Source organism: Carassius gibelio, chromosome B9 (genome assembly GCF_023724105.1).
Source record: "Carassius gibelio isolate Cgi1373 ecotype wild population from Czech Republic chromosome B9, carGib1.2-hapl.c, whole genome shotgun sequence".
In the NCBI taxonomy this organism is placed as follows: Eukaryota; Metazoa; Chordata; class Actinopteri; order Cypriniformes; family Cyprinidae; genus Carassius; species Carassius gibelio.
In genome coordinates this window covers 9,743,484-9,757,602 of record NC_068404.1, presented here as the reverse complement: position 1 = coordinate 9,757,602, position 14,119 = coordinate 9,743,484, and the positions used below count along the sequence as shown (strand labels likewise).

The window sequence follows — 14,119 nt, the reverse complement described above, 5'->3', positions numbered from 1 at the left end:
CTTGCTGAAGGTAATGAAAGAGTAGTTTGACCAATAGCATGCAGGCATTGCACACAATTGACCAAATTGTAGTGTGCAGGAATGTGGGATATACAGAGAATGGTCAACGTAATCCAAATACACTTACATATAAATTATGAAGATTGTAGAGGGCACATCAATAGGATATCAAAGCCAAAATCTAGACATTTAATGCAATTTAGAAGTTTAGAAAAAGAGAACGAATGGTCACCCTAGCTTACTCCTCGTGATTGTTAGGTGTAGATCTTCATGAAGCTTACTGTACATTTTTGTACAACTCGGATTGTATACATTCATACAAAATTGGCATCTCGTAAAATAGTAAAATTTTTGCATGAGATCAGGATGGTATTTCCGCATTTATGTAAGGTTGCATGTTATGATTGGTTAATCACAATGTTGTTCCAGGGTCAACAACGATGTTGTCCCAGGAACATGTCTCACTTGGTAAAATCAGGTTCTGCCTGATACATATAGCTGGGGCCCATTTATAAAATGGTCTTGGTTGTGTACAGCAGTCCAAAGCGCTGGGGCCTAAAAGAAGAATTAGCAATCCGTTAACTGGCTGTTCTGTCAGAGGTTCTGACAAGCTGAAAGGGAGAAGCTGCCAAAAGCTAATTTATCTCCAATGGAGCCCAACATGAAATTTCATTCTCTAATTAGAAACCGCCCCACCCTTTCTGTTCTAGCACTTCGTCACCTCTCCTCGATCCCTCCGCTTCTCCATCATCATCCCGAGGGCGCAACATCACAATGACAATGCAGCATTATGGAAATAAATAGTTCCATTATGCCGCATTGTGTAGTGGAATTGGACTCGCCGCACTGCTTTAGTGATGGAGGAGGGTTCTACTTTGATTAAGATGGATGATTTATTGAGGAACGGTCGTGACACGTTTGGAGTCTAAACTGGGAAGGTCATACATCGGGTGTCTCCCACATGTGTAGGCAAAAGCAGACTATACCAACCAAATTGTTATTCACAAAAAAATACGTTAATGCAGTATCTGAATCAAAAGTACAAGCTATTTTGGTGCATGTATTGCAATTAAACGGTTGCAATTGCACCTGTTTTGTCCAAATCAGATTTCCTGTGCACTTGCATTAGTAAATGTACAATAGTTAAGAACGACTAGTATATCTTGGTGTGTTTTTTCTTTGTGCCTGTGAAGATTTCTTTGTATAATGTCTCAATTAATTTCCCGGTGAAGTGCCCACTTAGCATCAAGACAAGCCAATGCCAGCTCTGAAAACAAGCTGGAGTGTTTAACAGCTCATCATTTTTATAGAAGCAGGGGACACTGCCATCACAAAGGGTGTACAGCCACTTAAACAAATGCAGCCCGCGATGTCCTTTTCAAGCAGAGTCAACAGATGTCATTTGGTTGCTTTCTACTGAATAGGACTTGAGGTCAGTCAGGCAGATAAGAGATTACTGTTTGAGAATCTCTCAATTATCGTCTCAATGACTGACCCCTGAGAGACACGAGAGAGGAGGAGGAGGGGGGGGGGCAACGTAGCCAAAATGAGCCCCAGAACAGCCAAAAGCCTTTTCAGTGGAAGAAGCCATTTATCAGGCTGCTTAACTCTTAAATGCTTTGGTGTGGATGGAGGGTTGGACATTCGCTGCAATTGGACTAATTAAAACACTGCAGCGCTGCTAAATTGTACATCTGGTCATGCATTAGTTAAATGTCCTGCTGTTCCTATAGAGTGATTAATATGTCCTTTTCAAGCACTGATTAATGCCTAGTTTAATGCCTTTTAGTACTATAAAACCATTTTACATAAAGAACAAAACCAGTTTAATTGGAGCTGAAATACCCAGACATGGATTTGCATTTCAGCATTAGACAGATACTCCAAAGTGACTGCTCCAAAGAGTCTTTTCAAATATACATTTTATGTATGAAAATTAAACCTGTAATTTTGGCATTTTAAATATGCAAATACATTTATTTCATGCTAAGTGCAGTTAACGTATTTATGACATATCACTCAAGTACGGAGCCCCGCACATGACATGCAAGAAAAAATAAATAAATTGTGAGCACGATTTACTAATTCATTCCCTCAATGTACTAAAACGTGCACATGATTACTATTGTGTTCCCTCGATTTGCTAAATCATGCAAACGAATTAGGAAATCGTGTGCACAATTTATAAATCGCTTGAACAAAATAGTAAATAGAGGGAACGCAATAGTAATCGTGTGAATATTTTAGTACATTGAGGGGAATGATTTAGTGCACATGATTTAGCCTAATATTTTTTCCTGCATGTCATGTGCAGGGCTCCGTACTCAAGACTTATTGTACTGATAGAAAAATTACAATTAAATTTTATTTGGACACACATTTTAACAATATTAAGCCTAAAATGAGTTTTAATGTCACTATTGATAAGGAGTGTATGATCTTTGAATAATAAATAGCTGAAGTATACTTGCAATAGTTTCACTTTAACAATCAAACATAATTCAGTATATCTTTAGTTGGACTTGAGTGCATTAGTTGTTCCAATTTAGCAGACTTTTATTATACCAGTTTATTTACATAAATAAATAATAAATTTAATACATTTGAAATAAATGTATTTCAAATACATTTAGTATATTTATTTTCCACTAGGGTAAGCACCACGCAATACTATTTGAGCTACTAGAAAAAAAAAAACTCATTATTAATTCAGTATAATATAATATAATAACAGTATATGTTTGATTGATATATAAGCACAGTATCAACTGTTTCTCTTTCTTTTTTTCTTACACACAAAGAAAACCTGAATGGGGATTAATTTCTATTCATTCACTCAAGTTTATTCAGCAGCAGTTAGATCATCTAAAATGGCCTTTTGAATAAAGAATAAAATGACAATGAATGCTCTATGAAATCATATGGCCTCACCCACTAATATAATCTTGCGTACTTGTGTCTCTGAGTTTGTTTGTTTATGCTGTTTGCATTGGTAAAGCGCCATACTGCAGTGTGACTCTTCAATGGGCCCTGGGTAGGTGCAGAAGTCCTCAATGGATACGCATCAAAGGACAGATTGCCATTTGTCTTTTGAAATGGATGACATTTTAACGCCTGGTATTGTTTACAGGTCAGTGAAAACAAATCACAGAGAACTTTAAATACGTATGAGGAATTAAAGGCTCTCAGCATAGCCAGCGTTTAGAATATATAATCTGTCTTTTATTATATGAAGTGTCAGTAATAGAGACCAGGAGCTTAAGTTCAGAACTGGGCTAAAATGCACTTTGATTCAGGATTCAAGTGGTTTGCTAGTGTTTTTCTATGTTCTGCAAATTTGTAAGTGTTTATTTATGTTTCTCTGACGAAAATTTATCATAAAATGTCCTTTGAAATCCTTCAAATGTGAGCTATCTGGAATTCCCAATGAGTCCAGCTGGCCTAAACTCCACAGTGAGCATTTCTACTTGTGACCTTGAGTGTGAGAACGATCTGTAGATAAAGTGCAAAAACATTTGCAATACATTTCGTGTAATTAGATACACCCAGGTTGTTACATAATATTTCTCATATTCTGGAAAAATAAGCAACAGTAGCAAAGAGCAAAGATTTGTAAGCTCCATAGATCATCATCTAGTGATCGTGTTGTTCCTTTTCTTCATTCTGTCTTCGGATCATCGTCGTTCTCAATGAAAGCTATCCACTGGAACACAGGATGTGCACATCTATTGACATTTTTAAACTAAAACTAAAATCTTATATAAAATCAACTCAGTTCTGTAAATGCTGACATGGTTGTGGTTTAACTGGACGCTATCTTTACTGTTCTTTTTTGGCTCTGATAGGATGTGTATTTATGTGTTTGTTGTCTAATGCGTTTATGTTTACCTAAGATTATGATTACCTGCCAATAGGCCGTGGATGAAAACTAGCCATTGACTAAAATCTATACAGTTCATGAAAGGGAAACATTTATGTTCTACGTGGTCCCTTTTCAACTAAATTTAAATAACTAAATAAAGTCCTGGTGTTCCAATGCTGTCAGTCCATTTAATCAACATAAGGGCTTGTCTGTGTCATTGTTTCAGGAAAATGAATAAGGTTTACGGTAAAAGGACTATGGAGGTTGTGTGTGTGTGTGCTTCTGTGTGTGTGACAGAGGAGAGAGAGAGAGCGAGAGAACGTTGGACAGGGAAAGAATCCCACATCAGACTCAAATATTTCAAAAACTCACACAGATGGAGGGAACAGAAGTGTGTGTGAGTGCATTTGTGTTTATGCCCAACCCCTCTTAGTCTATTGACATGATAATGGGTACAAATTGATGAAGACTTTTCACTCTCGCTCTGACAACAGTGTGGAAGAATACACAAATGTTCCACCACCCACTAGCAGGAATAAATCACAGCCCTGTGCCTCCTCCTGGACTGCTTTAATCAACTAATTCCCCCTGCCACTGACACCCCTAACTCGTGCTGTGTCTCCTGTTTTGTCTCATCTCTCTCATAGCCACATAATCCCATCAGTCTTAATCTGTTTTAACAAGGTCTTAATCCACCAATTAGACCCTATCAAACCTCACGTTAAGACATAGCCGATAAATTACTAGTGTGCTTCGACTGTCACAGGATTAAACCATGTTACAAATTCTGTAAATCCATTCCTAATACGCCTTGATCTGAACTTTAAGAGACCATAGAAACGGTCAATACCATAATCCTTAAATCACACACACACACACACACACACACACACACACACACACACACACACACACACACACACACACACACACACACACACACACACACAAACACACACACACACAAACTCACACCAAGAACAGATGTCTTGAGTCTAACAACCCAGGTTGAGATTATACCTCATGTAGCCGAAAATGACCATTTTTGAAATATTTAAAAATATTACAAAATTTATTTTTCATTCAGTTATGCAAACATCCTGTCAAAGCTCTCTCTGGAATGATGCTAAATGAGCTATAGTGCCTAAAAAAGTGCTGTTTTCAGGCTACAGTATACAAGTTTAGTCCACACAAATTTGAATATGACTACAAGTGCACCAGGTTAAACTTGTTAAATTAAAGTTGAACAAAAATAAAATAGAACGTAAAATAATTAAACAGTAGAGGCCAATAAAGCACTTGGAACTAATGAAACAATGTAGATTCTGCTATACAAAACTAAATAAAACGGCTAATTCGTGAAATCATAGAAGTAAGGTATGGAAGCCTTCTTTCACATTAGAATACAAAAGATAAAAAAAGTAATGTGCAACTTTTTATACCACAGTTTTTTATATAAAAAGACTTTTATAAAAATACTTTTTCATATAAACACTAAGAATGTTTTTCATATAAACGGAAACTGTGAGATAAACTCAGAATTGCAAGATATAGAATACTGTCATCATCTTTAGTTCACAATTCCTTTTTTTCCTCGAAACTGTGAAAAAAAAAAGATTTATTGTCAAAATTAACATTACTGTAAGAATATTTTGTTTGTAATAAGTAAGTTCTCAGAGGGTTCCCTGTTTTTTTTTTTTTTTTTTTTTTTTAAGTAGTTTTCAGTAATGATTAACAGATTAAAGAGAGTGTCAACCATAGATTCTGCTCTGTCCATTGCAAATATACAAAACAGAAAGGAACAAGATGACTGGCATGTTCAAGATTCATAAGATCCAAAACCTGTATAAAAGAATCTGAATTCCATGCTAAGTGTCTATTTAGGCTGCTAAAGTATTTTAGATCAAGATCTCCACAAACCAGTGCAGCAAATTCTTTATATAAATGCTCCAGTTCCAACACTCAGAAAGATTATGTGTATATATTTTAATAAGTATGCTATGTTGACATTTCACATTCTAATTAAGTGAACGAGGGGAAATTGGAGTGTGTTAATGAATTGAATCAATATTTTTTTCATTGATCCATGTCAGTATTGATTATCCCAAAACGCTTTGCGTTTTCCAATTTGCATTCTCACTGAGACCCAAAGCTTACAGAAGGGCTCTGAGTCCAATGTGTTTACATGGAGATGAAATACTCACCTTCAGGAGTGAAGTGACTGGAAAACAGTCACAAATAAATGGAATCAATGTAATCAGCTAACAGCTGAATGCCATCGCCAGTTTCACACCATTTGTGTTTTAGTTGCTCCCAGGGGCTCCATCTAAATCCAGCATAGGAAATATTCTTAATTAGATTACATAAGAAATATAATTTCTTAATCACACAGCGTGCTTCATCGTATTGTAAATAAGTGGAATTTTTTACTCCATAATTTATGACTGTTTTTACTTCTGTTACTCTGCTAATATATCACCCTAATGCAAACCATTTCTGCAAAAGACACAAAATATAATATAGAGTTAATGCTCATAGGTGTGCAGAAAATGTAATGTATCTTTTCAGAAATAACTGAAAGCATTTCAAGTTTCCTTTTTGAAAACTAAAGGCTACTAAAAAATAGTAGTAAATGAAAACAAGAAAGATGATCAAATGCACTGTAAGCATGAGACCCAGGGTCGTTGGTGAGGATGTAACTGTGGCAAACCTTAATCAAAGTGTAATTCATTCATCTGTGTGTGTATGAGCTACAGGGTTAAGGTCACTCTAGTGATTAATTAGGACAAGGAAAGAGGTACGACGTCACTTTGAGCTTGCTGACCTTGATGGCTGTAAATCTGTTGCCCAACATATTTCTTTGTGATGGTCTGAGACCTGTTGGCCCCTGCTTAGTGGATTCTTTGCCTAATTTCAGCAGCAGCATATAAATATTAAATGCATATATTCTAGCAGATTGTGAACCTGGAAACAGGATTATTATGTGTTTGCATTTACTATATTATGTGTTTGCATACACTATACATATACTGTATTGAAGAAGCTTGGAATTGAAAATATGTGAGAAGTATTCACTATTTTTCAAAGGATAACATTGCAAAAAAAAATAAAAAAGCTTTGAACTGACACACCAGGTGATTGAGTTTGAGTCCTGGTTAGTCCCCCTTTGTCTTCCGCAATGCTTCCTGTCCACTCTCTTGTACTATACAAACTTTTTTCCTTAAAAAAAGGTTGTTATGAATTTGTCATTGACTAATTCTTAATGTTTTCCAGTATTTAATATTGGTTAAGCTTTTTCCCATCAGCACTTTTTGCTGGAATGTGTTGTATACAGTGCATATTGCTATATTTATTCATTCATCAACCCCAAATAAACTTATTTTAATATTCAGTCTTAAGATTAATGCAGATTTTTAACACAGTAAATTTAGGTCTGCATGCAGTCACACATTTTCACTTTCAATTGATTTCTTAAAAAACAAACAAACGCAATATTTCATATAAATTAGTTGTCTTTCACATGATGAAAATTCTCCTTAATCAGCGTGACTATACTGCCCCCTTGTGGTGTTTTTGCCACAATGCACGATAGATGAGTTTTCGTCAGAAACATGCATATGGGTTTTGGTGAAGGTGAATAACTTTAACACTTTTCTAAGCTAGTTGCTATAGTTGCTATAGCCTTTCAATGTATGATGAGGATGTTTATGTAATTATTTCAGGAAAATTAACAATTAAATATTTTGTTGCATTTGCAAATTCTATAACAAATAACCACGAAACAAAAACTAACTACTGGTTTAAAAATCTGCTTGAAGAGAAAAATCTATAACCTTTCTGCCAAAAGTTTTTTTTTTTTTTTTTAATGCCATGTTTATCGTACCTTTTACAACCACTAGGGGTCGGTATAAAAACTTATCACATCTCAAGAGTTCACGTAAAGTTAACATTAAAATTGAATGAGTTTAGACAGTAGGCATATGGAGTCAGTATTTATCTGTCAGAAGAAGAAATAGATTACCAAACATTATAGAAACCAACAGTATATAAATGTGAAAAACACTATTTTCTGAGATCCAGACTAGTCCAAAAAACAATTAGCTAAATGTTGTTGTTTTTTTTTGTTGTTGTTGTTTTTCTGGAAGTTGTTTAATTGTAATTATAATACATGCTGGAGGAAGGCTGGAAGCAGAGTATGAAAGTGAAATTCAATCTTTTACACACATTAAGAGTAAAAGTCTTACTTCTGAAGTAAGGTAATCCCTGTACGGTCATGTTTAAGTATATATTGCCTTAAAATGCACTTTGGTAAACTGATACATAGTCGCATAGACATAAAATTGATAAATGAAGAACTATAAAATCCTCTTATTCTGCTCACATTCAAACAGGATTTGCCTAAGCAGAAGATACTCAGGCCAAGATTACAAGAAAAAGGATGAGATGCAATTATCAGGAAGCCACATAAAAGAAAATTGAAGGTACATAGTTCTCAGTGTCTACGAGTCAATCTGAGCAACTATTGGATTACTATTTTTACTCTCTTGCAGCAAACCTCATTTTGAGCACACAAAGGATATAACATTACTCTCTGTAATGAGAGGAGCCATTATTAATTCATGAAAGTGTTTCCTCTGCACGAGTAACCTACAGATTCTTTCTTATATGCTTCTTTGTGTTGAGAATACATCAACCAAGATTTTGCACAAGTAAAGCCATACAGTTTGCTCAGCTGTGCTTTGGTCAAAATGCTCCCCAGAGGATTAAAAAGGCTTTCTGACATATTTTTCACCAGCCTATTCAAATTCCTAACTTAAACTAACAGTAAACTATTCCTATGAGTGTAGGAGGTGCTAACCTCATTTTTTTTGTCTTCTTCCTTTTTCCTCCTGAAGATAGTATCAACATCAGTGGCTTCTCCGATAACAAAGTTAACTTTTACTGCATGATACTCCAGGTATAAGTATGTTCTGTGTCAGGCTTTGACACATTTAGAGCTTCGTTCCGAACCCTGAGCATCAGCTAGAAGACAAAATTCAACATGGTAACCTATATCAGTCTATTGCAAATTACTTCAGTACTGGTATATTTAATCTGTATGATTAAAATAATTAATAATGTGAAAATAAATAATTCTCAATCTGCAGCGTGAGTGCATTCCCGTCCATGTTGGTCAAGCTGGGGCCCAAATGGGAAATGCATGCTGGGAGCTTTACTGTCTGGAGCACGGCATCCAGCCGGATGGACAGATGCCCAGTGACAAGACAAGGAGGAGATGATTCCTTCAACACCTTCTTCTGGAACAGGGAAACATGTTCCACGTGCCATCTTTGTTGATCTAGAACCCACTGTGATTGGTATGTGAACATTTTTGGTTTAAAAATGGTTTAAAATAGCTTGTACCTGAGAATACCACAATAATGGTCTTTTAGTGAATTAAGGGGGGAGAAATCTGATTAAAATAGCCTTCTTTGAACGTAGATGAAGTACGGACACTTTAAGATATCACTTTATAAAGAGATTATAAGTTAATACAGTAGCTGACATAAAATATTTATGAAGAATACTTTTAAAGCATTTATTAGTCTTTGGTAATTTCTACATATACTAATATATGATACTGCACACAATATATGATACTAATATATATACTGATACATCTGAAGTTGTTCAAATGAATACGTGTTAGTGAACTGTTTACATGCATATGATCACCTAGATGAATAATTGGTTTATAAACTTACAAGGTTAGTTCATTATATCTGATGTTAATGCATTAACTTAATGTTCCTAATTCTTTTTCTGCTTTTTGTGTTTTATCATAAAGTTATATCCCTCTCTAAAAGTAAAAATGAATTGTAAAAATGGAATAAAATAAAGAAATAAAAAGTCTGGTGCCAAGCTCTTTCTAAAAATGTGTTGTTATTTACACTCCTTTCGTGATAAACAGTTGGACATGTTATCTGTTTCATATCTGTATATATTTGCTCATGCAAAAGTGATTAAGGCCTAATGCAATACATCACGACACCCTTCCCCCAAGGGTATCTATGCTGCAGCACAAAAATGACCACCTGCTAGCTGTTATTCATGATTCAGCTGTCTGTACATGTCAATGGACATCACTATGAGAGGCTGGATAATATCTGTGCTTTCATTATCACTGTAGCACAGAAATTAAAGTCTGATGACAACTGGGTCAGTGTATCTTTCTCTATAGCAAAAACCATCAATATAAAATTTTAGTCAATAGTACTTTAAACTTGCTTTTCTTCATGTATGAATCGCAAAGAATACAGAATCCTGCTGTAAGCATTATATTACAAATAGATATCAATTTTCCTGCAGTTGTTACGCAATGTTAACACGCGACCGTGGAGAACTTTGACATATAGCCTTTAAATTTCCATCCTGGCTTTTAGCATTATCGAATGCCCAAAAAGCTGGTAAAGGGGCCAGATGGTTTTCACAGACCCAAATGTCCCAAGAGGGAGCTATTAGACTATACTCGTGCAGGAAGGACGGCCCTTCTGAATGACTATCCTCACTCCAACAGGCGATCCCACTTCCTGTTAACCCCCTCTCTTCCTCCTCCCTCTTCCCTCTCTATAAAAACCCCACCTCTCCTTTCTTCTCCACATCTTCCTTCTCTTTCCGAACCCTCAAGTCGGCCTGAAGGGAAATCTGACAAGATGGTAAGTTCATAGTGCTTGAGCGATTCTTAATTCTAATCTTTTTATACATCACTCCACTAAAATGTACATTATTTCAAATTTTGTGCACTTAAGGCATGTTAAGAGATTTCAGTAAACCCAATAATATTAAATAAACAAATTTAGATGAATGTATTCTTTTTGTGTGAAAGACGAAATTGGCGGCACTGTAGTTAAACTATTGAAACAGTTTATATATATATATATATACATTATATACATTTTAAGTCAGAAGTGAAGCGTTGAGCCAAGCTGAGTTTCAGTTATAAATCTGGCCTTTCATTATACAGAGGATGTGGCTACGGCCTTCAAAGCCTGATCCCAGACTGTGACACACATGTCAGCAGGAAACTGCAGTACTTTGCCTTTTCTGGATATAACATTTATCTATGTTTGGTAGGTCTGCTGAGCCAAAATAGCTAACCGAACCTCTGTCAACTAAAAAGGAGAAAAAAGGGAACTACAGCATGAGACATGCAGTTGTTACTCAGAGAATGAATACATTCATGCCTTTATGACATACAGCGAGGCATTGGTAGTAGATGAGATAATGAGTGACAAAATCTGCAGCATAGCAGAATAATAGATATAACTGTTCTAGCGACAAGCCCGAGTGAGATATCTCTGTGCTACACAAAGGAGAGTGTACAGCTGGGACAGGGAGGGGGTGGACTGAGGCCTCTAAGGAACGCACTCAGTCTCTTCTTCTGTAATCTAGAGATCCTATGACCCAGTCTAGAGGAGAGGGTAAACAGTGCATGTTAATGTAATTAAAAAAAAAAAAAAAAAAAAAACTGAGTTCTGCACTCAACAATAATTCCAAAAGTAAATTGCATAAAGTTGTTACAGTATTGAGCTTTGGGTAAATCAGCATGCCAATGACTAACATAACAGACCTAACTATATACATTTCTCATTCAAAACAATAAAAGAACAAATTTAGTTCAGGGGTTCTCAGCCTTTTTGACTTCAAGGCCCCACATTTTCAAAATTAGTTTTAATCTATGGGCTAGTTTCTGTATATATACAGTATATATATATTTTTAAAAAATTAAAGAATTTTCATTAAAAATAATTAAATATATGAAAATCCGGGTTGTTTTCGGTGTAACTAGGCAATATTTATATTCATTATAAAAATGTCATAGCATTTTAAGATTTTATAAATTTAAATGACTTTTCCAACCTTTGTTGACTTTTTCACAGGTCTTACAAGACTTTTGGAACCCTGATTCTTCAAAGTAAATAAACAGTTATTTAGGGAGTAAATTAAAATAAGGAATATCTTGATTTCAGTTTTTTAATGCATGTTTTGTTTTATTTAAAATAATTTTAAGTCACCTTGTGGTCCCCTTGTAAGTTTGCTGAGGACTCCCCCCATCCTTAAATATCACATAGTTAAAGAAATTTTAAATAATAGGATCTAATATGTTTCCGTGTCTTATTAGCTCAGAGTATTTAGCTAAAATATATACAGCTGCCACTTACATTCATATATATAATTTATTTTTACCCTCCTTCTCCCTTTAGCGTGAGTGTATCTCTATGCATGTTGGCCAAGCTGGGGCCCAAATGGGAAATGCATGCTGGGAGCTTTACTGTCTGGAGCACGGTATCCAGCCGGATGGACAGATGCCCAGTGACAAGACAATAGGAGGAGGAGATGATTCCTTCAACACCTTCTTCAGTGAGACTGGAGCAGGGAAACATGTTCCACGTGCCATCTTTGTGGATCTAGAACCCACTGTGATTGGTAAGCTGAGCCTGAGGAACATTATAAATAATTGTTTGAAAATACTGGAAAAGCAAGTTTTATAAAATATATATCCGGATAAGAAGTAATTACCTTGGATTTATTGGGTAATTTCTTCTTCTTTTTCTTCCTATTTGCTACTGTGAATAAATAATGTAAAAAAACACAGGAACTTAGATAATTTGGTTTTTAAATTTTTTCCTCTTCAGACGAGGTGCGCACAGGCACATATCGCCAGCTGTTCCATCCTGAGCAACTAATTACTGGCAAAGAAGATGCTGCCAATAACTATGCCCGTGGTCATTACACCATTGGTAAAGAGATTATTGACCTAGTGCTGGACAGGACTCGCAAACTGGTGAGGTTCAAGTCTTTTGAATACAAACTGAATTTGACTTTGACATTAATAATTATAAAGATGTTCTTTCTAATGAGCTGATTTACTCCAACAGGCTGATCAGTGCACTGGCCTTCAAGGGTTTCTCATCTTCCACAGCTTTGGTGGAGGCACTGGCTCTGGCTTCACCTCTCTGCTGATGGAGCGTCTCTCTGTCGACTACGGCAAGAAGTCCAAGCTGGAGTTTGCCATCTATCCTGCTCCTCAAGTGTCCACAGCGGTGGTGGAGCCCTACAACTCCATCCTGACCACCCACACCACCCTGGAGCACTCTGACTGTGCCTTCATGGTGGACAATGAAGCCATCTATGACATCTGCCGTAAAAACCTGGACATCGAGCGTCCGACCTATACCAACCTCAACAGGCTCATCGGGCAGATCGTGTCCTCCATCACAGCCTCGCTGAGATTTGACGGAGCTCTGAATGTGGATCTCACCGAGTTCCAAACCAACTTGGTGCCCTACCCACGAATTCATTTCCCTCTGGCTACATACGCTCCTGTGATCTCTGCTGAAAAGGCGTATCATGAGCAGCTCTCTGTGGCTGACATCACCAACGCCTGCTTTGAGCCGTCCAATCAGATGGTGAAGTGTGATCCTCGTCATGGGAAATACATGGCCTGCTGTCTTCTGTATCGTGGAGATGTAGTGCCCAAAGACGTCAACTCTGCCATCGCTGCCATTAAGACCAAGCGCACCATTCAGTTTGTTGACTGGTGTCCCACTGGATTCAAAGTAGGTATCAACTATCAGCCTCCAACTGTGGTTCCTGGTGGAGATCTGGCAAAAGTACAGAGAGCCGTGTGCATGCTGAGCAACACTACAGCTATTGCTGAGGCCTGGGCTCGTCTAGATCACAAGTTTGACCTGATGTATGCCAAGAGAGCCTTTGTGCACTGGTATGTGGGTGAAGGAATGGAGGAAGGAGAGTTCTCAGAGGCCAGAGAAGATATGGCAGCTCTGGAGAAGGATTATGAAGAAGTCGGCACTGACAGCATCGGAGAGGAAGATGAAGAGGGAGAAGAATATTAAAGAAACAGAATTACAGCCTGGAAAAATAAAATCTGACCATTAAGATTTTTGTAAATTCGGTTCGCAATTGAATTGGTTTTATATTAATAAAATTGGAATAAGAAAAGAAAGAATCTGTTCTTTTGTGTGTGTTTTCTCTCTGGTCTCAGACATAATATGAAAAATATTTTACAATTAAGCAAGTTCATATTTTAGCACCTTTTGTTGAATTAGTTTTTATGCCTTCTCTTATTTCTTGCCCTTACTGTACCTAGACTAAAGGTGGCCAATATGAAGCAATCCATTTAAGACATCTTCTTCCAGTGTTTTTAAAGCATATAAAATGGCATTGGAAATATATTTTAATTTTGAAATATTAAAT

General features: G+C 36.5%; 1 protein-coding gene across 1 annotated transcript; it reads left to right on the top strand.

Annotated features, from left to right (window-relative positions):
• The first annotated feature begins 10,447 nt into the window (after positions 1-10,447).
• On the top strand, positions 10,448-13,871 carry LOC127965172 (tubulin alpha chain). Its single transcript, XM_052565826.1, has 4 exons — positions 10,448-10,557; positions 12,106-12,328; positions 12,538-12,686; positions 12,781-13,871. The coding sequence occupies exons 1-4, from the start codon at positions 10,555-10,557 to the stop codon at positions 13,756-13,758; spliced, it is 1,353 nt and encodes a 450-aa protein (XP_052421786.1). The 5' UTR covers positions 10,448-10,554; the 3' UTR covers positions 13,759-13,871.
• The last annotated feature ends 248 nt before the right edge of the window (positions 13,872-14,119 follow it).